The sequence below is a fragment of the Notolabrus celidotus genome, chromosome 14, assembly GCF_009762535.1.
Source record: "Notolabrus celidotus isolate fNotCel1 chromosome 14, fNotCel1.pri, whole genome shotgun sequence".
Classification (NCBI taxonomy): domain Eukaryota; kingdom Metazoa; phylum Chordata; class Actinopteri; order Labriformes; family Labridae; genus Notolabrus; species Notolabrus celidotus.
In genome coordinates, this window is record NC_048285.1 from 18079442 (window position 1) to 18100957 (window position 21516).

A 21516-nucleotide genomic window follows, 5' to 3' on the forward strand; every position below is an offset into this window, starting at 1 on the left:
TCTGATAAAGTGGACGCACCCTGCGCCACCTTCCTTTAAACACTGGGTCAGAGAGACTTTACAATTTCTGAAGCTGGAAACGATCAGACTTTCTCTTCGGGGATCTAAAGATAACTTTAAGCGGATATGGCAACCTTTCATTGTACATCTGCTTGAGCAGCTATGAGATTTTAGTACTGTAGCTCAATTCTTAAACTCTACCATAGGATTTTAGCGTTAGTTACACACAACTTTTGTATTGTTTATTTACTGATACTTTCTATCTTGCTCTGTTTTTGTTTATGTCCACTCTTTATCTCCCTTCACACTCATACTAGTCTCATGGTCCACTTTTGACAATATGGGAAAGGGACACTGACAAATAATAACCAGGAAAAACCAAGTATAAATGTGATATTTGTATGTATATTATATTGAAAGTTTATACTATGTTGTTTAATTGCTTTATTTGACTTATATACGTTTTATTCATTTTTTGTTTTAACTCTCTTTTTAGGGTCCCTGGATTACCGATATCGATGCCGATACTAGCCGATCCGATCTTGGTATTGATTTCATAATCTCTATTCCTTAATGTGAGGATAGAATCACTGTTTTTGCAACTTCAGGCTTTTACTTTGTAACTGAAATTAAAAACATACATTTTTAAACTGACAGTATCATTATTCAAGAGATATAAATGTGTACCAGCAGTTTGGTGCTGTTACTCTTCATAACCAACATATATTACACTTTCAACTTTAAACATCAGCAGTGGATAAGAGGCAGTAAATATTCTTTATAAAAAAAATGCTTCAGCTGAGAATTTAAAAATTGCTTAACGTAGTTTTTCATATTGGTTTCCCACAGCAGTAGTGTACCTGTTGGCTGCGGATTCAAATCATTGGAACTACATTATTACTCTTGCCCAGCTTTGCCCTTACTGTTTCCCTTCTCTGCGTCTGGATATTGTGACAATATTAATCAGCAGCACATTTTATAACTGATGTGGTAGGAGACAAACATGGCTATAGTAAACACAGAAAAGCATAGAACTGAGATGAATAGATCTGCCATATGGATCGGCATTATATATCGGCCCTTTGTCCCCGATATCCGATCTAGCTTTTTTAAGTATCCAATACCAGGATCAGGTGCATCCCTACTCTCTATGTGTGTTTGTTTTTGTCTTTGTTTTTTATTTAGGGGGGATGTTGACTGTCCAGTGGTATATCTCTATTTGTGCATTTGTACACAAAATGTTAGTTTTTTTAGTGTAATGTGTAAAAGCTAATAAACAAAGTTTAAAAAAAAAAAGGTGAAGAAAAATAAATTTCTAATAAAACTGAGCATCATCCTGAGCATCATCATCATATTTTCATTTTTCCACTAGGTCTGACCTATTTTGCATAAACTTTTATTGGCATGTTTGCAAATTTGCATAAAATTCCAAGCACATTTTAATCTAATCAAAATATAAACATACTATAGTACTTCAACTACATAACCACTCCGTCTTTTGTAGACTAAGATCACTGGAGCTGGTGGTAAACATCCCCACACCGTGTACTCCCACTGCAATGAACGCATGCTGCTCATCATGAAGGAGGAAGATGGTAGTTCGCTAAGGCGAACACACCCCCACATCACACGGTCCGTCAAGAAGGGGCTCGTTGTTATTATAGCCAGCCCTGCATGCGCACTGTCACTAGCAAGTCTCGTTTCTGACAAACCGAGGGGAATACAGACACCAAGTCACATCGTAATACTTTATCAGCACTTTAAACACAGACGACAGTGATTTCAAGTGTGTGGCCGTGTAACAGACGTCATCCTCGAGCATTATTAACCCGCTATTATTTGGTACTAGCTACGTACTGGCTGTGTAGAGAAGGGGAAAACATGTCCACCTCCCATTTTCCTATGCATCAGCAATAGCCCCGATGGCTAGCGTGGCGTAGTGCGTAGCATAGTAGCTGTCCTAGCTCAACAGTAAACAGCAATGAAAATTGTTTAGCTTTTTTTTAGCATGAGCTTCACCAACTTTAGCTGCTGTGCTCTATCCTGCTATGTTGATACATGCTGTCCGGGGGCAAAATGACCAACCTCCAGAAAAATAAACTTCAACTTTAACATCATTTACAGCAAAGGGGCATTATGGTGTAGTTTTAGCTGTGAGATGCAGACAGCAAGATTGGGTTAGCCTGCGAGCTAACCCAATCAGCTATGTTAGCCAAGCCTCGCTAGAAGCTTGACACCTCACTGGAAACAAACATGCTGTGCTAAGCTAATCAACAAATATCTACTATATTTCTAGAAACAGCTGAAGTGCATGGGGAGCAGAGCTTTCTGTCACGTTAGCCACTTACAAACCACAATTATGTGCTCTCGCCTCCTTCAAGTTAACATGTCTTGTTTTCAGACATAACACGCTACCTCCGAGGTCCCATGCTATTATACAGCAAGGAGACGTTGTAATGATTAACACATATGTTCCACCACTTCTCAACAGTGTCAAATAAAGGTTGTGCTCAAATTCTGTTATAACTTTTACTGTATTGCACATGATTTTGAAGGCAACATGTACAGCCTTGAAGGCTTCCCATCAAGCTAATGTCAAGTAGCTAAATAGTAAAGCAGTAGTAATGGCTTAGTTACACAGTGTATGTTAGTGCCAGCACATGTGCTGTGTGTTCAGTGTTTCATACAGAGTAATAAGCAAGATCATAGCAGGGTTTAATCCTGGTGTGTTTGGGTCTTGTTAGCAGACTGACGTTAGCACCAATTCATCCCAAACTGTGGATTTAACGTTAACCTCTCCTCTCACACCACTGGGGTGAAGAAGAAAACTTTGTTTCCCAGTAGGACTGCCGAGAGCATAAATCTGACCACCATTTGGTGTTGTGTTGTTCTACCTTACGTTATAACACATTACAGGAGAGTTTCAGGCCACACAACCAACTCAAAGTTAACTGAGCATCCTTGAAATGACAAGTTTGCTCACTTGACGTTAGAGAAGGGAAAAGATGGTGAGGGCTCAGAGTAACCGTTAGCTCTTCTTCATCAGTAACGTGATAAACGGCTCGCGGAGAACACCTCCAGCTGTCCCACTGATGCTTCTGTCCGGTGCTTACCTCCCCGCTGCTCGAGTCACTCGATTCCCCCAAAACATCCCGAAATTTCTGCAGGTTGCTCCCGATAACCGAGGAGACCTGTAGTGCAGCATCAAACCCGGGTCCGAGCCCAGCTGCGTTGGGGTGGGCTCCGGAGACATTCTGCAGAGAGGCAGTAACCCTGATTCGGCCCGCTCTCCTCCCGGTACCGGAGTTGCTGCTCCCTCCGGGCCGAGCGGGGAACCGCCACCGACAGCTGTGCGCCATTTTACACTCTCTGCCTGTCTGCCCTGCGATCAGAGATACCTCGGTGGGCGGAACCCTAACCCAGCACTCCACATAAACAACCTCCACCACAGCGCTGCGCTCTCACTGGCCGACACATCGTTATGCATGTTGCGGGGCGGAACTGAAGAAACCCCGACAATGCATTTTCTCAGCGGCCCTATTCAGACTGTGCATGGCTGAATCCAAATCAGGTTCAGGGGCCTTGCCCGGGAAAGGAGCCTCGCACTTGAATCACAAGGCAGTGCAGACTTAGCTTTCGGTGCAGTCCCTGAAAGAAAATATGAATAAGTTAAATAAAAATATGTTTTTAACAAACTGAATGACAAACTAGGACTGATAAAAACAAGACAGCATGTTTCAATAGTTTAAGTTACTTTATGTTTAAGTTTTTGTGAGTTCCACAACTCAAGAGAAGGCATTGTCTGGATTATGTTTCTTCAAACTGTGTAGTCTACATATTATTCAAAATTAATGATGCCTTCCCAAATGTGTAAGCTACCCATGTCATGGGCACTTATGCATTCCCACATCACAGATGTTGTTTGTTTTAACTGTGCACAAGCCAGTTGGTCCCTTTCCTCCTCAGAGAGTGGGATGCAAAGTCCATGATTTCCAAAAAGAATATCACATTTTGATTTGTCATACCACAGGACTGTTTCCTACTTGGCCTCAGTCCATCTTAATTCAGGGTCCCCACACGTCCTGGAAAACCTGGAAAACAGTTGACCAGTTTTCCAGTACTGGAAAACACCTGGAAAATGAGAGAAAAAGTCAAATGTCCTGGAAAATCATGGATTGTCCTGGAGAGTTATTCCAACATGACTGCGTGCGATCTAATAAGGTTAAAAAAACACATCCCCATTCAACATTTGTGGCCATTTTTGTAATTCAGTTCTATTTAGGTAAATTTATGCACTGATCCTCTGATTATTATTATTTATTTCAGTAAGGCAGCTTCCTGATTCCTTTGCTGGTTCTTTTGTTTTTTTCTTAGCTAATTATATATTTTTTGAGAAAAGAGAAAGCTGAGATGAGAGTTGCCCATCATTGTTACTTGGTTGCACTAATAAAGTGCTGTACATCTGTGGTTGCATTATTCTATAATCAATTTGCCATAATTTTTAAGCATGTAAGAGATGACTTCATGGATAGCCATAGACTGCAAGTCTTTTAATGTAGACTTCCACTGAGACGAACATATTAGACTATTTAGGAACTCAATTTAGACCGTCACACCAGCTTGATCATCACTGAAAATGTCATTGAAATGTCCTGGAAAATGACCTCTGGAGAAGAGTGGGAACCCTGGTAATTGGTTCAGGCGAACTGCTTACACAGATAGTGGTTTTTGAAATGTGTTACTGGCATCAAACTGTAAAGGAGCACATTATTTTCATAAAACAGTACAATTTTACAGTTTCAACATTTTGTTAAATCAAATATAGGCTTTAAATTAAACCATCACAATCTGTTTTTATAACATTTAACAAAATGTCTAGTTCAAATGCTTTTTTGAATTAGAGTTGTACAATACTACTGCTACCACTACTACTACTGCTACTACTACTACTACTACTACTACTAATAATAATAATAACAATACTACTACTACTACTACTAATAATAATAATAATAATAATACTACTACTAATAATAATAATAATAACAATACTACTACTACTACTACTAATAATAAACTAATTAGTAATGATTCCCTGATCATTTTTTAAACTAACTTAAGTACGAGCTACAGTTCCAAGTAAGTCTCTATGCACTCATTAAGCTTGATATATGTCCAGTAATGAAGCCTTAATCATATAAATTACAACTACCGTACACACACAAAGTGTTGTGATGTTAAGTAGAAGTTAGAGCAATTACTAAAACGTAACTCATGTATCCTAAAAAATTATTGAGCTGTAACAGCCATGTACGAGTTGTTTTCTAAGTTACCTGACGAGTAGATATCAGTACTATACAAGCTGTTTGGAAGTGACTTTGTGACATAGCATAGCATGCTACATGCTAGTGTTACATTAAGAAACATCAGACACAGCTGATCCTGTTGAAAACTGAGCTAAATATTGTGAAATGGATATTGTCAACAGCATTTACATAATCCTTTGTCTCAAACTAAATTTAACACTGCTGGTAATGAAAGTCAAACTATTCAAACACCCTTTTTCTGACTGATATCATGTACTGTTCTTTTAATAACTAATTTTAATTTTGTTTTCTTTATTTTGGAAGAAGTACATCACACTGTCTTATATAACGCACATTAGTTTTATTTATTAATCATACTGTACATCCAAAATAAACATTTTATGATCACAGTTAAAACAAAAATATTGCATTATAATTTAACCCATGTAATCATTCAGGTGGTAGATATTCAACATACAATATGAGGGCATGATATGAGGCCAACATAAACTGATCCTTCTCTCACATTGACGTTTATACAACACCATTTGATTTAAATTTAAATAATTGAAAGATAGTCATAAAACTTAATTTTTCTGATCTTCGTCCATTAATTTTCAACCCACAGCTCCCTCTATGCCCGAAAAAACAAACCAATAATTACGTCTCCTTGGGGTATGAGACAACTCAGATCCTCATTTGCAGAAATTTACTGCAAGGCTCTTGGTATTAGGCACAGATTCTATTGATCAATTGTTTGCCCATGTGTTAATAAACTACACTTGCACACACACAAAAATGTTCAAAATGCTAGAACATGGTATCAGTTAATCTGGTCGATGTTAATTAAGGGATTGTAATGACTGTTATATACACTGCCAATCAAAAATGGTTGAACACCCGATATTCTGTCTTTTTCTGGTTTAATCTCAAGAGAAATGTTCAGAAATTAAGTGGGAGGCGTTGAAACAAATAACATGAAAATTGTGCATTGTGCATTGAAAAATAGAAGGATTCCAGATCTTGGTCAAAATCTAAGCAGAAGACATTTCTGGATTAATTTTTCAAGATGTATGATTTTGACAATTAAGCAAATGCTTAGTTACATTTTTCAGATTACTTTTTGTCAAAAGGACTGTTAAGTTTCTTAAAGGGCTGTTCCACAGATTGTACACAAGGATGAGAGTTTATCATGAGGAGAATCAAAAAGAAAGCGACAACAGATGGATGAATTTTTTTTGCTTTGAAGGGAGGAATTTGGGATATTTTTAATTTGAGAAAGTTATACTGACAGTGGTTTGAGAAAGGTGTTACTCTTTAAATGAGGACTATTTTTAGATATCGTCACAGCCCCTCATAGCAGCAACTGTGAACTAATCAAGATCAAACCATCAAGTCCATGAATGCCACATTTAACATCTGAGCAATAATAGACTCAATTCTGTCAATTCATTTAATATTAATTAAATGCACTTTTGTGCGTGCTACATCCTTAATTGTGGTTCAGATTAGCTTTATTATTGAGTAATAACAATAACAAAGTTTAAGTCCTCATGACCAACAACCTCTTCATTAGCGAGCCCTCCCATCCTTGTGTTATCTTTACTAAATGCTTGGTTAAAGACAGGTGCACATAAGGGATTGCAGACCTTTAAATGTTTCAATACACATATCACAGTGGTTTTGTGCTTCAGGTATCTTATTACAGTTGATATATCTGTGATAATTACAATTAAATAAAAATAACACAGAAATGTAATGTAGTTTTACTCATACCTTATTTTAAATGCTCATTTATTTACAATGTTAATTAAAATTTAACCAAAAGTGCTCTAATATGGGGCGTTCAAAAACTTGAAAAGGCAGTGCATAATGTATGTAAACTCAAGGTGAAATCATAAACGTTCTCATCAATGTTCCGAATGAAGAGTTCCCAAAAATACTTACCTTGCTGTATAAAATCTGGTCAGGAGTTCAAAGAGTACATTCAACAAGTCTTGTTGAAACTGATACTTCTGGCCACAGTTCTGGTTGTAATAATAACTAGCTAATACACAGTATTCAGGGAGAGAGGAACCAGAGAGGGTTTACCACCCCACTAATGTTACCACAGGGTGTCATCGGAGTCAAATAGCTACTGTGCATGGATCCTGAAGTGCCACAGTTTGCCGTCGGAGAGAATCCACAAAGCGTAAAGGCTGCGTGAGGAAGCAGATGCTATGTAAGGGAGACCAGCGGAGTCCTGGGACTCCCACTGAGGCAAGCACCTCATGGATTAGCCGAAAAGCAGAGGAGCAGGTGAGATATGAGCCAGGAAAAGGGAGCTAAGTTGTGGTCATTGTCTGTTACAGATCGGGAGCTAGCCGCTGGGCCCCATCTGCAGCCGCTCCTGCTTATGCTTATCCAGCCACTGTAAGATCTGCTGTTTGAGTTCCTCATTTGGCCTGATCTGGTCCATGGTTAGAGGACTGCGATTAAAAGGGTCTGTCTGATCACTGCAAGGAGGACATAACATTTTTGTTTACTTGCCTACAATGTATAAACACAGAATTCCCAATTTCTCAAATGGACATACTATCAAGAAAAGTTTGGTGCTTTACAGAAACCAACCTGAGGAGATGCCTTGCTATAGTGGAGCGGTCGACTGTGACATTGGAGGAAGGGAGGAGCACAGGATCAAGCATAAGAGTCGACATGATGGGATCCAAAAACTCATCTGGGGCGTCCGAATATGTCTCCTCTTCCTGCTGCTGTCTGTCTGCATGTGACTGAAAGAGGACAAAATGACAACACACCTTTAGTGTTTCAGCCACAGAGATCACAACAAAGATTCAGACAACAAAGTCGAAAACTTGTATCTGTGGAAAACAGCTTTTAACATAAATGATACCTTTATTTTATCAGCGAGGAGTCCAAAACCCACGATCATATCCCCAGGCTTGTTTATCTTCTTCAATACACGGACTGTTTGGGAGAAGAGTGTCGGAGAGTACGATCGTCCATCCTTTGGGACTGTGGCACAGAAATTCTCCTCATCTCTGCCATCAACAGAAACCGGAAAGGAAAAAAAGGATGAGGTTAACATAACATACAGGGGAAAAATACTATTTCCTGTTCACAATTGACAAAGAGCAGTGTCCACTACATACCCCAGGTTCAGGTAGATGGTACAGATGTCAGAAACAAGCTGCTGGGGCTTGAAGTCAAACTCACTGAAGTCCTTGACTTTAAGGGCTCCCATCTAGGACCACCAGATGCTGCAGGAAGTAGTTGAGCATGGAGATGATCCTCTCAGCTAAGAAGGGGTGCACAAAGATCCCCTTGATCTCTGGAAATGATGAAAATGTTAAAAGCAAAAAACTGGGGAGGATGAAGTCTAACTTTGAAAGGATGTATCAATATGAAGAGTCAAATCTTTTCAGGCTGACCTGAGGTGAGGAGGCCAGTGTGCCGATGGTCTCGTTAGACATGATGTTGTGGAAGCGTCCCAGCTGTCCAAACATCTGCAGGCTGGACTCTTTCTCTCTCCGGGCATCAGGGGCCAGGCCTTCCCATTCCCCTCGATCACGCTCCAGCTGCAGAACCTTGATTTTACTCAGGTACTACAACACAAGAAGACAGAGTGTCAGTCACATTCTTCTAATTAGACAACAGGCTGTCTATAAAATGCATAAAAAAACTGCTAACATAATAACAACTTATCAGTTATAACAATTTTTTTTATGAAATAACATTATGGCCAATCAAGATTATTCTTCCTTAGGTGACAAAAATCTGTGCAAGGCTCCCTCCTTGTGTCAATCATTTTGTGATTTGAGTGAAGCTGATCCCTATCCCAGATAATAATAGTTTACTTTATACTGAAAAATAGAAATGTGATGGCAAAGATAAGTGCTTTGCATGTATGAATACAGGTGAGCTGGTTTTTACCTGGATGGCCTCATCCAGGAGGAAGATGGCATCGTTCATCAGAAGGTTCAGGAACCTGAGGAACAGAGGGGGGTTCATGGCCTCCAGGTTTTCAGATGCATAGTGCGCCAAATGCTGAAATGAGATTTGAGAACAAATAAATAACACACTGGTATCAATGTGCATAATAAACAACAGTATCCCTGTACCAGGTATTGAGTAAAAGGTATCACCAGTGATCCATATATGCATATCTTTGCCTCTGCTGAGTCGTTCTCTGCACCTACACGAAGGCTGCAAGGGGCCAAAGCCTATCCCAGCATCAAAACAGAGTAACCTGGACAGTCTACCTGCCCATCAGTCGTACAAGAGAGTGTATTTTTTATCCTGACTTCAAGTTCTCTCTTTTTAGAAACAACTTGAAAGATGTGGTGAGAAAACAAGGGGGAAAAAAGAGGTCTTTTGGAGGATTTTATTTGCTGCTCATGCAAAAAATCAATGTCTAGTATCAAAATAACTGCCTGGTAATAGATTCTGTAATATGCCTCATGGTCCATTAAGGCTATAATGTACACCCACCACATATTAGTAACACCTTGTTTGTGTTTTTTCTCTGAACTGCCATTCTGACAATGTACATATAAAAACATGTTTTGAAGTCGTTCATCAGTGTGTATTGTTATTATGATTGAATATGACAAAGAATTGAATTAAGTATTTTTCCTACCTATTGAGATCAAGTAACATAATTAGGACATGATTTAGTATAAACAAAACCCACAGGAAGTAGATATCACCTTTTTTGCATGAAGAAACTTAAAACTGTTATTTTCTTCTCACCTTGATGCTCTCTCTGTAGCTCTCTTTACCCCACATGTACTTAAGGATAGGGTACATGGGTCTTCTGTAGTTGAACTTCTGTTCAAACTGATGAGGATCACCTAAAAAAGATTTAAAAAAACATCCAAAAGTTAAACATCTATATGCCATTTCCATCTATGACCAACCCTAGTAGGTTGCTACTTGTAGGAAACACCCTCTTCACCTGTAAATTCGATGTCTACAAACACAGTGATGAGGGCCTCTGCCAGCTGGGATGCATGCCTGTAGGAGCAGAAGACCCGCTCACGCTGGAACACGATTGGTTGAACAGCACCGGGAGCGAGCGGCTCCATATGTGGCATCACTGCCTCTAAGACCTCGGCCAGCTTTGCGCGTAAATGGGGGTTCTTCATCCTGTTGTGCATGTGAGGTATATTGGATTAAGAATTCTGATATGATACACTCTTAAAAAGGGTTTCAAAAACATATACTCAGGGGTGAAGTGCTACCAAGAATTACTAACTTCAAATGAATCCTGTTTTGTGGCAGATTTCTTCAAAGGTTATTTGTAATACTATTGTATTTCAGAATTTGATTATGAGTTTTTTTAACACAATTATACAGTCGAGTCACAAAGTCAGAGGTTCCAGTGGAGGCTGATAACAGTAATAACAGTAATAACAAGAAGGATTATTCAGGCTTTTCCACTGCACGTTGTAAATGTACCCACACCCCCACTGCTTTTACTGGACTCTACATCCCTCTTTTGTTCGTAGATGGCTTTTGATTAATCAGGTTGTAGTAACTACGACCTTGGCATGGTGCCACTCACTCTCTCTTTCCTTTCTGCCATGCAGGACACATCACTGCCCGAGATACATGGATTCACCTGCTGAGGACAACCAGATGTGCCTGGCTTCACTTGTGTTCTGTACAAATCCACAGATCCTATGCTCATTTTGATTTGTCCTCCACAACACAGCCACTTTGAGTTTTCTCCCCTCCTTATCCATTGTTTTTTGTAAAGAATTTGTATATTTATTTTGCTAAAATTTTGTTTCAGTGTTTCAGTCATTATGGAACCCTCAGAGGACAAGGTGTTCATTGTAAGTGAAACCTTTTTTAAAAGACCCTCTCTGGGAGGATTCTTGACCAAACCCATTCCAATTACAGTAGAAAGGATCTCAGTAGAATCCCCTTTGTGGGTTTTAGATAAAATCTTCTCCAATGAGTTCTGGGTTGCACCATTACACTATAATAGGTGCTTTGTAGAACTCCTTATAAAAGGTTCTGGGTGAGATTCCAAAGACATTGTAGTTCTAGGTATAAATTGGGTTCTAAAAATGTGAAATCCCTCCAGTTGGGGCATCCATAAAAAGGTTCTACCAGGAACCAAAAAAGCCTCCAATTGGAACAACGAGAACATATCTTTTTAGTTCGAGTCGACACCTTGTTTCTAAAAGAGTAAGTCCTGTACCTCTCTACATTTCCCATGAAGACAGTAATGAAGTTAAGAATCTGCTCCAGACTTTCTGTAGAAGTCTCCAAAACATCTTCTGCAAATCGACGTAGGAAGATGAAAAAGTCTCCCAAGTTCTCCGCAAAAAACTCTGTTAAAGGAAACACACAGATAATGACTGTTGTGTGTAGCAATGACATCATGATTCAGCATCCAGCAAGACAGCAAGTAGTATCTTAAATATTTCTTACTATGCTCACTATTGAGCTTATGACAATCAACTCACTATGTAGGGAGTTGGAGGTAGGGTTTGTGATTTTTGATATTTGATCCAACCAGGGTTTCTGATTCACTTTATCTGAAGTGTATTGGATAAAATCACCTACCTGGAACATAACACAGCATAGTACTCTGTAGGGAGGGCAGGGGAAAACTGAGTGCTACATGTTCAGGCCCCTGGTTCCCAACACCAAGCTGCACCAGCAGAGCACCGGTGGAAGCTTGGAGGTTAAGGCAGCATTGCAGCATGGCCGGCTGCGTGGTGGCAGCTTTGGTTGACAGGTAAACAATCATCAGACGCTCAAACTGCTCCAGGAGCTGCTCTGACATGGGGTTTCCTGAACGCTGTGCCTCCTGCCATGTCACCTGGAGCCGGTGGAGGGACTGGTTCATCTTCACCATCTGCTCATGGAGTCTGCAACAGGCCGATACAGGACATGGATGCAAAAAGAACAAGATAACACAGATTCATGTCAACATGAAAGCACTACATTTCTGTTGCATCTGTGTATCATATTGTGTCTTTATGAAGTTCTGGTACACAATTGTGTACCTGTGGAAGCCAAGATGCATGGTGAGTTGTGTGAGGATGAGATTTTCAGTCAGCAGACTGTAAGACTGTGCAGACTCCACAGGCTGCTGAGGAGGCAAAGGGATCAGACACGTCTCCTTGTCAAGACCTGGTAAAACAGATAAGGGAGTATTAAGCCGTGAAATTTGAAGAGTACTCTTGAATAACCTCCGTCTTTTAAGAACAGCAGTAAAAACATCAATAACCCACTTCTAAGAGTAAAAGAAGTGCCAGCAATGCTGCATTACCATTAGCACATAATAGTGAAATAAAGCAATCAAAATGGAAAAGAACTCAGTGGCACATTTATATACCTCTTGCATGCACATTGCGATTGCGCCTCTCTTCTTCGCTCAGCTCTTTGAGGGCACAGTAAGTTGGGTTGAAGGTGAGCAGTTTGGGCGAGCGAGGCTTGCAGAAAGGCTGACACAGTTTCAGAAGTGCTGCACCCAGATTTAAGAAGAAAGCATCCGAGGCATACATCTGGAAGAAGATCTCTGGCATCTGATTGGCCCAGATCTTTGCCCGGCCAGCGTTAGCGTGCAGACAACTCCCCAACCACGTAAGCAGCAAGTGGCGGGTCTCACCAGATCGCTGGAGCAAGTTTTTCAGGATTTGGTGCAGCTTGTCATGAAACTGGCCCATGAACTGCAACACAAAGGGTCATTTGTTGCATGTTGGCCAGTTTTTAGTTTCATCTTTTATTGTAGGAAACATTTGAACCAATAGGCCATATCATGCTACGGAGAATCTGTTTACCTGGTGGATGTTGGCCTCCTGGACTTTGGTCTCCTGGGCACTGGAGCGGGAAGGGTTCAGGAAGTAGCCATGTCCCTCCACCACACCTGGGGTTTTTAACAAGCAGGAGATACTCAACACTGCTCCCAATAGAGTCTTCTGGTACTGTAGACCATTAGCTGGGTCTTTGGGCTGGATGTACTCCACCAATACCTTCAAGCAAAAACAAAAAGAGCTGTTGAAATCATTCAAAAAGTTGAAGGCAACTCTTTATTTGATGTTTGTCTTCTTGTACATCTTGGTAAATCTTTTGAAAAGTATTGAGTGGGCAGATTTACACAGTGGTACATATCTTTGTGTGTCATCTGACCTTGGCAATATCTTTGTGGTGGCTGAAATACAGCAGAACATCTAGGTAGGAGTAAAGAACAGGCTGGCACAGGTCCAGGTCTTTGATCCGCCCCTGGAAGATATCAAACACTGGCACTATCACCTCTTCAAAGGTGCGCACCTCCTGGTCAGAGAGCAGGCCAGCGATGACCTCCTCCACGAACTCGATCACCTCTTCTGGCTCTGAAACAAAGATTTTGTAAGAAAGAAAAAAGGATAAGAGAAAACTCAAGACATAGATTTTCCCAAGGCTACTAAAATACAAAGTGGGAGGTAGCTATAGAACTGATGCACAAAGAAGACAGCAGTCAGGGCTACAAGGGCCTAATCCTGAACCTACGTGCTCCATTGAAGGCTTCCAGTAGCAGGTCCAGAAGCTGTTCGTAGATATTCTGGCTGACATATATTTCCGGGGTTAGCAGAACCGTCCTCGTATTAGAGACTGTCAGGTTCTTACACCGAACAGCAAATGACAATAACTTCTCTGGTACCTTCGTCACCTGGTGTACAGATATAGAAAGTAACCAAATTAGGGAAGAGCATGAGTCATTTTTATGTTCCAATTACAGGGAATAGTGAGTAAACAGCTGGCAATCTCTGCAAAAAAGTGCTACAATTACAGGCCTTTGGGGGAAGATTCTCACCTCTTCTTTGGCCCTCTGGTAACAAGCGAATAGGTAAGGGATGGCACACTTCTCTCCAGCATCACGGTCAGCAGACAGGTTAACAGCGCTGCATGACGTCATGTAGATGAGGTGGTTTCCTGGCTCGAGCAGCAGCAGACGGTTAAACAGAGCCTGGAGAACAGAGTGGTCTGATTACTCACTAATACACATAAAGCAGTCTTCATGTGCCATGCAATCTCAATCCATTTCCTGCACAATGTCTTAATGTTTACATTTCTGGTATCAGATGAATCAGAACATGCTACAGACCTGTTCTATGTTGTCCATGTCCAGCCAGTCCTGTCCGTCCAGATCTGCAGCCATCTCCTCAAGGTAAACACAGCGGGGAGGGATCCCATTGCCTCCTCTCAGACTCGGGTCACCTACAGGGAAACCAATCCAGTATCCATTAAAATAAGAGGGTGCTCAGATTAGAGTAAACACAAAAAACAAGACATTTCAAACAAAAACATGCACTGCAACTGAGTGATTGTAGTAGTAAACACATACATAAAACATTTAAGTCAACATTAGAATAAATAAGACACTAGGTAATTCAATAGGCACCTTGTGTTTGATCTGTTTTTGTTTTTCAGACTGAGGTGGCAGGGAAAATCCATCAATGGCCTCTATGTAAAAACTGGGGGGGCTTTTTGCCAACATTTCCTGCACACCATGACTCACCCTTGAGCAGCCATCCCACAGTGAAGATTCACAATGTGCAAGGTCTTGGTATTGTCATTAAGGCTGGTGAGTCATGTGTTGCAGTACTTACTGGAAACTTGACATTCAAGAGAGCTAGCAACATCATACACCACCACTAAGAATAACAGAACAGACAATGCTGATATCTATGTGAAACTCTACAGCATATTGAGAAATCTGTCTGTCCGTCAGATGGCCTTTCGGATAGAAACAAACGGGGTATGGTTTGCTGGTCATGTAAAAGGGGAACATGGACTCTCTGAGTTTGCAATCTCAATCTTACACCAAGGTCTCAATAAGCAGATCATTCCAGAAACTGAAGTCATAACCACAGTTCTGCTGCAGGTTTACAATTAGCTTTTAGCTTAAGACATGCACTTTGAATGTAAATGAGGTGGAAACATGGGAAAATCCCTGCCCACCCCTTTTCAGGTTCAGCACATTAGAGGAAACTAGTTCTGTATTAAGATAATAACTCTACCTCTCATATGGATAACCATGTGGCATAGGAGGGTGCAATAATTGTTTTGTGGCACAACAAATGATAAAAGGCATTATAGCAACAGTGAGTACACATTTTTCTTTTTTTATACTATTGGTTTTTTTTACACCCACCACATGAAGCTATTAAGTTGCTTTAACTGAGGGATATGTTGCAACTTATTATGTTGCAACCTTGATGGTGATTAGACAGCAGTGCTTGGCTGGTTTGTTTTTGGGAAGTAGGGGGCAACATAAAATGACCAAACCAGCGCCCCAAGAATTTGTGGATCATTTTTCCTCGCTCCTTTTGTAAAGGCTGGTCTGACTCTGGACTATCCTATGCTTAGAGGAGGTAATAAAGCAATGAAGCCCAGTTCCATATCATTTACAGAAATCAACCAGATATTGCAGTGGATGACACTTAAACATTTCTGCTTCTTTTCACTCAGTTAGGAACCTTCCAAACCAAAAAGGACTATTACTATAGGTCTCCTGTGGGTGTTTAGCTTTGATGAGAACTGCTGATTGCACAAGCCTTTGAGTAAAATTCACATATTTCCTGACATATCAAATCAGTCAGTCAGTTCTGTGCCCTACAGATAGAGGTACTGTCCTTGAGAGAGACCACTATCGGGAGGATCAGAATGTTTCCTCATAGGATAATGGTGATAACTCAGGACAAGTGGGCCTGCACAACAGAGACAGTTACAACAGTTCAAAGAGAAAAGCTATGGAAAACCATGTTTGTGTTGCTACCAGGTTTGCCATTGAATTTGATGGACATTTGGGAGAATGTCTGTTATGTGCAGGATGTGTATATACAAACAACTTTTATACCATTTGTTTTTCACTCATTTCATCTATTTACATGTCTATTTTCTGAACCAGAAACTAGACTACTTGAGTGTTGTGGTTTATCAGGAAAGGGTTGGAACTCATGCAGACTGGATTCTCTTCTCTTGTGTTGCATTTTAATAAAGCTAAGACAAAGGCAAACGTGCTTCATGAAAGGAAAATAAGTTACAGGTTAATGTCAGATCATTTCTCTCTTTTAACTTACTGTTGTCCAGAGTGATGAGAAATATTCGCTGGATCATGTGATTGACATTGAGCTGTTCACAGAGCTCCTGACGGGACCGAAACGAACGACTGATCTCTGCCACAGAGTCGTCATTTTCATCGACGCTGTCTGACACAGAGTTTTCTGACTCGGACTGGCTCTCTCCCGAGTCCTCCACTGTGATGGAAGGCAGAGTTAGTACAAAATGATGTGGATAAATCAGAGCTGGATGTCAGTATGTCCTAGACTTTGCAGAAAGGAAAAACAATGCATTTATGGTTTATGATTTGTTTTGTGATGCACTCAATTTTGACTCTATGATCCCCAGAGTGATAGATAGATAATGTACTTCTTATTAGAGGGTGCAATGGCTCTGAAGACTCACGTGGTGGTTCAGCAGACTGTTGTGGTTTCTGGCCTGATGCAAACTGCTTGGCATCAGCCAGTGAGCTGAAGAGGGCAGCAAAGGGGTTGCAGGAGATATTCTGGTTGTTGTTGCCCTGGTCAGTCATCTCATTGGGGCTCAACACTCACTCCATTCAAGATCCCAGCCTTCAAGAGCAACAAAGACACATCAGTATAGATATCTATGCAGGTACAGTAAATTTATACTTCATATAATCATATATAGGCATGCACGCTATGAGAGAGAAATCCATTAACATTGTTCAATATAACTTAAATTGACTGTATTTAAAAAACTCTCTCCCTAGTCTTCTGACCACTCAAAGCACTTCTACATTATATGTAACCCATTCACACATTCATACAATTATGGCAGAGGCTGCTACATTAAGTTCCATCGGTATTAGTTAATCACAGCTAAGTGATGTGCAAAAAGTAAACCAAAATGAAAACATGTATATCAGTTTTATTGCTGTTTTTACATCTGTCTGCTGTTAAATATCATATTTAAAGCAAATAAATCAGACATTCATGATGTATTAATTGATAATGTTCTGTTGGGATACAGATCATTATGGAGTTAGCTGCGCAACCCTTATTTCTATCACTTTTTTTCACGATTCACAAGACTGCCTCCCCCTTGGATAAGGTTGCAAACTGTCCCGTATTAGCCGAGACATCCCGTATATTGGGCTAAATTGATTTGTTTCATACGGGACCTCGATTGTCCCGTATATTGACTATTAACTCTTGTAAATACAGCAGACTGCACTCTACAGATCCTAGATCAGATAAAACCACAGTGGATCATGTGCCAATCACACCTGCAAAAAAGAGTGGAGAGGATTTTCTCTGATGGCCATTAAATGGTCAGACTTAAGAAACAGATGCAGCACAGAGCTGATCCAAAATGAACTTCAAATATCTGTAAACTGTGACTTGTCATGTAAGGACTTCTCTCTGTCTGTGCAGAGGGACAAAAGACTGCTTGAGTCAGTCAAGAGCAGCAAAAAGTATCCATGGAAAAAGTACATGTGGTGAGTCATACTCCTCTTTTGCATTTAATTTATCTTTTGCCTGTTTTTTGGTGGAAAGAGCCAAATTGTGGTTTCTTTGAAGTTTATTCATATGAGGTTACATAACGATACAGTAAGGATTAAAGGGAATATACACACTTTCTGCATTTCCAGTTGAATCAGAATATGAATATACGCTGAATTCACACATCATGCTCACACCACCACGGCACCGTGCACCTGTCCCTTATTTAGTAGTGAGAAAGTTGGCAACCCTTAAATGCAGAGCTGCAGCACCTGACCATTGATCTAATATTATGTGCCACCACTTCATAGTTGCTTTTTGCTAACACGTCATTTAAATAGACTGAAACATACCACTCGATAAGCCACAACAAAAATTGTTGTTCCTTCCTGAAGAATGTTTCTATCAGTATTGCACATCACAATGTGCAATATCACTTGCAATTCTTCCATATTCCTTTTTAGACTTGTATATTGCTGCTACTGTGAACTGTACTGTGTGTATATAACCTATGATTTTTTTATCTTTTGTATCTGTGTGCTGTTTTTTCTGCCCTTTGGTGTTACCTGGCTGCTGGAATCTGAATTTCCTGAGGGAACCTTCCCAAAGGATTAATACAGTTTCTTTCTATCTATCTATCTATCTATCTATCTATCTATCTATCTATCTATCTATCTATTACCCTTTAACTCTAAAAAAGGTCAGAAGGGCTTCTTCCTCTTCTGCATAGGAGTTTCACATCCATGATTTAGTGTACCTTTAATTAGTCCTGATGTTCTCTGAAATTTAAAGAGATGTTCTCTGTCCTCCCCACTACCTCTTAGCTCAATGCAAGTATGCATCACTCTTCGATATTCATCATCAGTGCTTCTTTTGTACACATGTTCTATCTCAAACTGTATGCATGTTACGGATTCTCTCTCTGCAAGCATTTAACAATAAACCGAGGAATATTCTCCATAATGCGAACGACTCTGTGAACATTACGCAGTCCTTAAATGCTCCAAGTTCGACTGCCATTCTACTACATCCTCTTCCCTGATTCTACGTTTGCTTTAATTTCCTCCACCTCTGACGTAGTATGAAACTTTTAAGCATGACATTGAGAAAAATTCAATGAAACAACTCCACCTGCTAACATTTTGACACATCAGCAAACATATGACTGAGTCAGTGCCCACCATCATCTGCGGCTTACATATGCTGGCATAGTTACCCATCAGTTTAGTTAAGCACCTTACAGACATAACTTCGTGTCACTACACAGAGCTAACTGTGTCAGCCACTGTTATACTTACTCAAAGTGTCATGTCTCCTGTCACTGGAAATTAAGATGCAGCGTTAGCTACTTGGTATCACTAAGCTAACTAGCTAGCAGGGTTGGCTAGTAGCAGTGACCGTCCTGAAGCAGGGCTAGTTAGCTGGTTAGCTAGCTTGTGTGGTAGCAGGCTAAGCTGTTATGGGGTCACCACGACTCTATTTCAGCACAGATTTGGATAAACTATTACATTAATCTCGAGTATTATTACCCTAAATACATTATACGGATGATAGACACAGCTGTCGTACCTGGTTGACGGGAAGAAGTGTGTGTTTTTATCTGAAAAATTGCTTCTACGAAATCAGTAGCAGTTCCTCAGTAAATTGAAATTGTAAACGTCATCAAAATGAGACGAGGGGGGGTCTGCTTTGCTGAGTAACTTTTACAAAACATTTTGGGGGAAATGTCTTACAAAATAAACACCTCATGGGACACAATGAAAGTAAGGGATTGTATACATCTATAAAAAAAAGAGTCCAGAATAAAAATACAATATTTAACACCCTCAAACTAGATTTATAGTTATAAATTGAGCTTGTGTTTTCAGACAGTTATTCATAAAACAAGGTAAGCATTAGATAAGAGATTATTTTTTACCCTCCTTTAGAAGGAAAACAATATAGATTATTGATTACATTTATTTTGAGAGTTCCCCTGTTTTACACCTGTTTTTTTCATCATTAACACAATATGAAAACAAAATTGATATTATAATAATAAGATAAGATACTTTATTGATCCCCGGGGGGGAAATTCAGTTGTTACAGCAACCCAGACATAAGTAGAATCAAAAAGAAGTTTCAATAAGTAAAATGAAATAAAATAAAATAAAATAAGAAAAAATGAAAATAGATAAATAAAGCTAGAATACAATTTAGATATATAAAATGTCACAAGGCAAGGCAAGGCAAGGCAAATTTATTTATAAAGCGCTTTGCAGCTACAAGGCAATTCAAAGTGCTTTACATAAAATGATCAATACAGTTAAAAATCAGCTGAACATTAAAATAACATTTAAATTAAATTAAAAAATAGTCATTAAAAATCGTAAAAACATTAAATTGTCAAGAATAAAAATAATAAAAAGTTAGAGTTTAAGGAATAAATAAATAATTAATTATTTGATTTAATTAAAAGCAGCGGCAAACAGAGAAGTCTTCAGCTTTGATTTAAAGGAGCTGAGAGTTGCAGCGGACTTGCAGTTCTCTGGTAATTTGTTCCAGATATTTGGTGCAGAAAAACTAAAGGATGCCTCGCCGTGTTTAGTCCTAACTCTTGGGACAATAAGCAGACCTGTGCAAGATGACCTCAGAGGTCTGGATGGAAAATCAATTCTCTGACAGACCGGTAGCCAGTGTAAACAATGAAATTTAGATTAAATAGCAGTAATAACAGGCAGTATTAAAAAATGTTTCAGTAGTGACAGGTTGACATGGTGTGATTATGGTTTGTAATGACAAATTAAGCGATAAATAAGGGGGTGGTGCAGTCTGTGGCCTCCGTTACTGTTCAACAGTCTGATGCCGGTGGACACAAAGGAGCGCCTGAAATACAAACAATAATAAAGTATATACCTTATATGCAGCAAGTATCTGGTGTCCAGGCATACTGTGAGTATCTGAATGCATCTCTCTCTCTCTCTCTCTCTATTCCCCTTTTATTTATTTTTTTTCAATATTATTTTTATTGTTTTCTTTTGGAGTGCAAAACATTCACAAAAAAAACCCCACTTTTTACGTCCCTTTAACCCCCCACCCCCTACATCTCTTCGCACATAAATAAGGTAAAAGAATACCAAAAAGAAAAAAACAGAAAAAAAAACCTAGGCCAAAAGAGATAATGTGTTCATACAACTGCAAATTTCATATTTCATGTGTATCTTTTTTTAAATAAATAAAGCATAACATTTTATAAAGAGATAAGCAGCCCGTAAACTTCATGATATAGTTAAAAAGAAGACTTGATAAAATACATTTTCCTTTTCCTTTATTCCTCTTTTATTTTATTTTATTCTTACCTTAGTTGGGCCAAGAAGCCTTAGTAAGCCCCTTCACTGCATGCATGAATTGTTTCAAGGCTGGGCAGTATAACTTATTCAAAGGATGTTCCGTTATAAAGAAAGAAATAGCCCCGTTTTCAAGATGAGGGAGTGAAATATTAAATCAATATTACAGTATATCACAAGCAAAACGTTAGCAACACAGGCGCTCTCTGATGTTTGCTGAGCGCCAGCAGAGGGCAGCAGCACACTGCATATCTGGATCTCTATTGAGAAAAAAAAAAAAAAAAAAAGAGTGCTCCTTTTGGAATTTTGAGTATGAAATGTTGGTAATGAGGAAAAAATTAAACATTATACAACAAC

At 39.5% G+C, this 21516-nt stretch overlaps 2 protein-coding genes across 6 annotated transcripts in view; both read right to left on the reverse strand.

Annotated features, from left to right (window-relative positions):
• The window catches only part of kmt2a (lysine (K)-specific methyltransferase 2A), a 49582-nt gene extending 46223 nt beyond the window's left edge, over positions 1–3359 (reverse strand). For all 3 annotated transcript variants that reach the window (XM_034701257.1, XM_034701256.1, XM_034701255.1), the window contains exon 1: positions 3114–3359. In XM_034701257.1, the coding sequence (XP_034557148.1) occupies positions 3114–3359 (246 nt within the window). The remainder of the gene's footprint in view (positions 1–3113) is intronic.
• Positions 3360–5647: 2288 nt separating this feature from the next.
• ube4a (ubiquitination factor E4A (UFD2 homolog, yeast)) lies at positions 5648–19563 on the reverse strand. Of its 3 annotated transcripts, none has more exons than XM_034701518.1 (20): positions 19403–19563; positions 16773–16939; positions 16388–16564; positions 14410–14522; positions 14119–14271; positions 13815–13974; positions 13455–13657; positions 13106–13297; positions 12661–12994; positions 12329–12455; positions 11883–12190; positions 11515–11647; positions 10261–10451; positions 10056–10156; positions 9237–9350; positions 8735–8908; positions 8456–8634; positions 8197–8344; positions 7917–8074; positions 5648–7801 (listed from the first exon to the last, which is right to left on the reverse strand). In XM_034701518.1, the coding sequence occupies exons 2-17, from the start codon at positions 16897–16899 to the stop codon at positions 8602–8604; spliced, it is 2640 nt and encodes an 879-aa protein (XP_034557409.1). In that variant the 5' UTR covers positions 16900–16939; positions 19403–19563; the 3' UTR covers positions 5648–7801; positions 7917–8074; positions 8197–8344; positions 8456–8601. The 3 variants fall into 3 exon arrangements, with proteins under 3 accessions (XP_034557409.1, XP_034557407.1, XP_034557408.1); XM_034701516.1 differs by having other exon boundaries at positions 14410–14525; positions 19403–19514; XM_034701517.1 differs by lacking the exon at positions 19403–19563 and adding an exon at positions 19132–19393 and having other exon boundaries at positions 14410–14525.
• Between the last annotated feature and the right edge of the window lie 1953 nt (positions 19564–21516).

Excerpts from the sequence above, each read along its gene's own strand:
- ube4a (XM_034701516.1), bottom strand. The coding sequence starts at position 16,899 with ATGACTGACCAGGGCAACAACAACCAGAATATCTCCTGCAACCCCTTT. Across the intron at positions 12,995-13,105 it reads AGGAGGCCAACATCCACCAG|TTCATGGGCCAGTTTCATGA; the intron begins GTAAACAGATTC and ends TTTGTGTTGCAG. Across the intron at positions 8,635-8,734 it reads CACTGGCCTCCTCACCTCAG|AGATCAAGGGGATCTTTGTG; the intron begins GTCAGCCTGAAA and ends CATCATTTCCAG.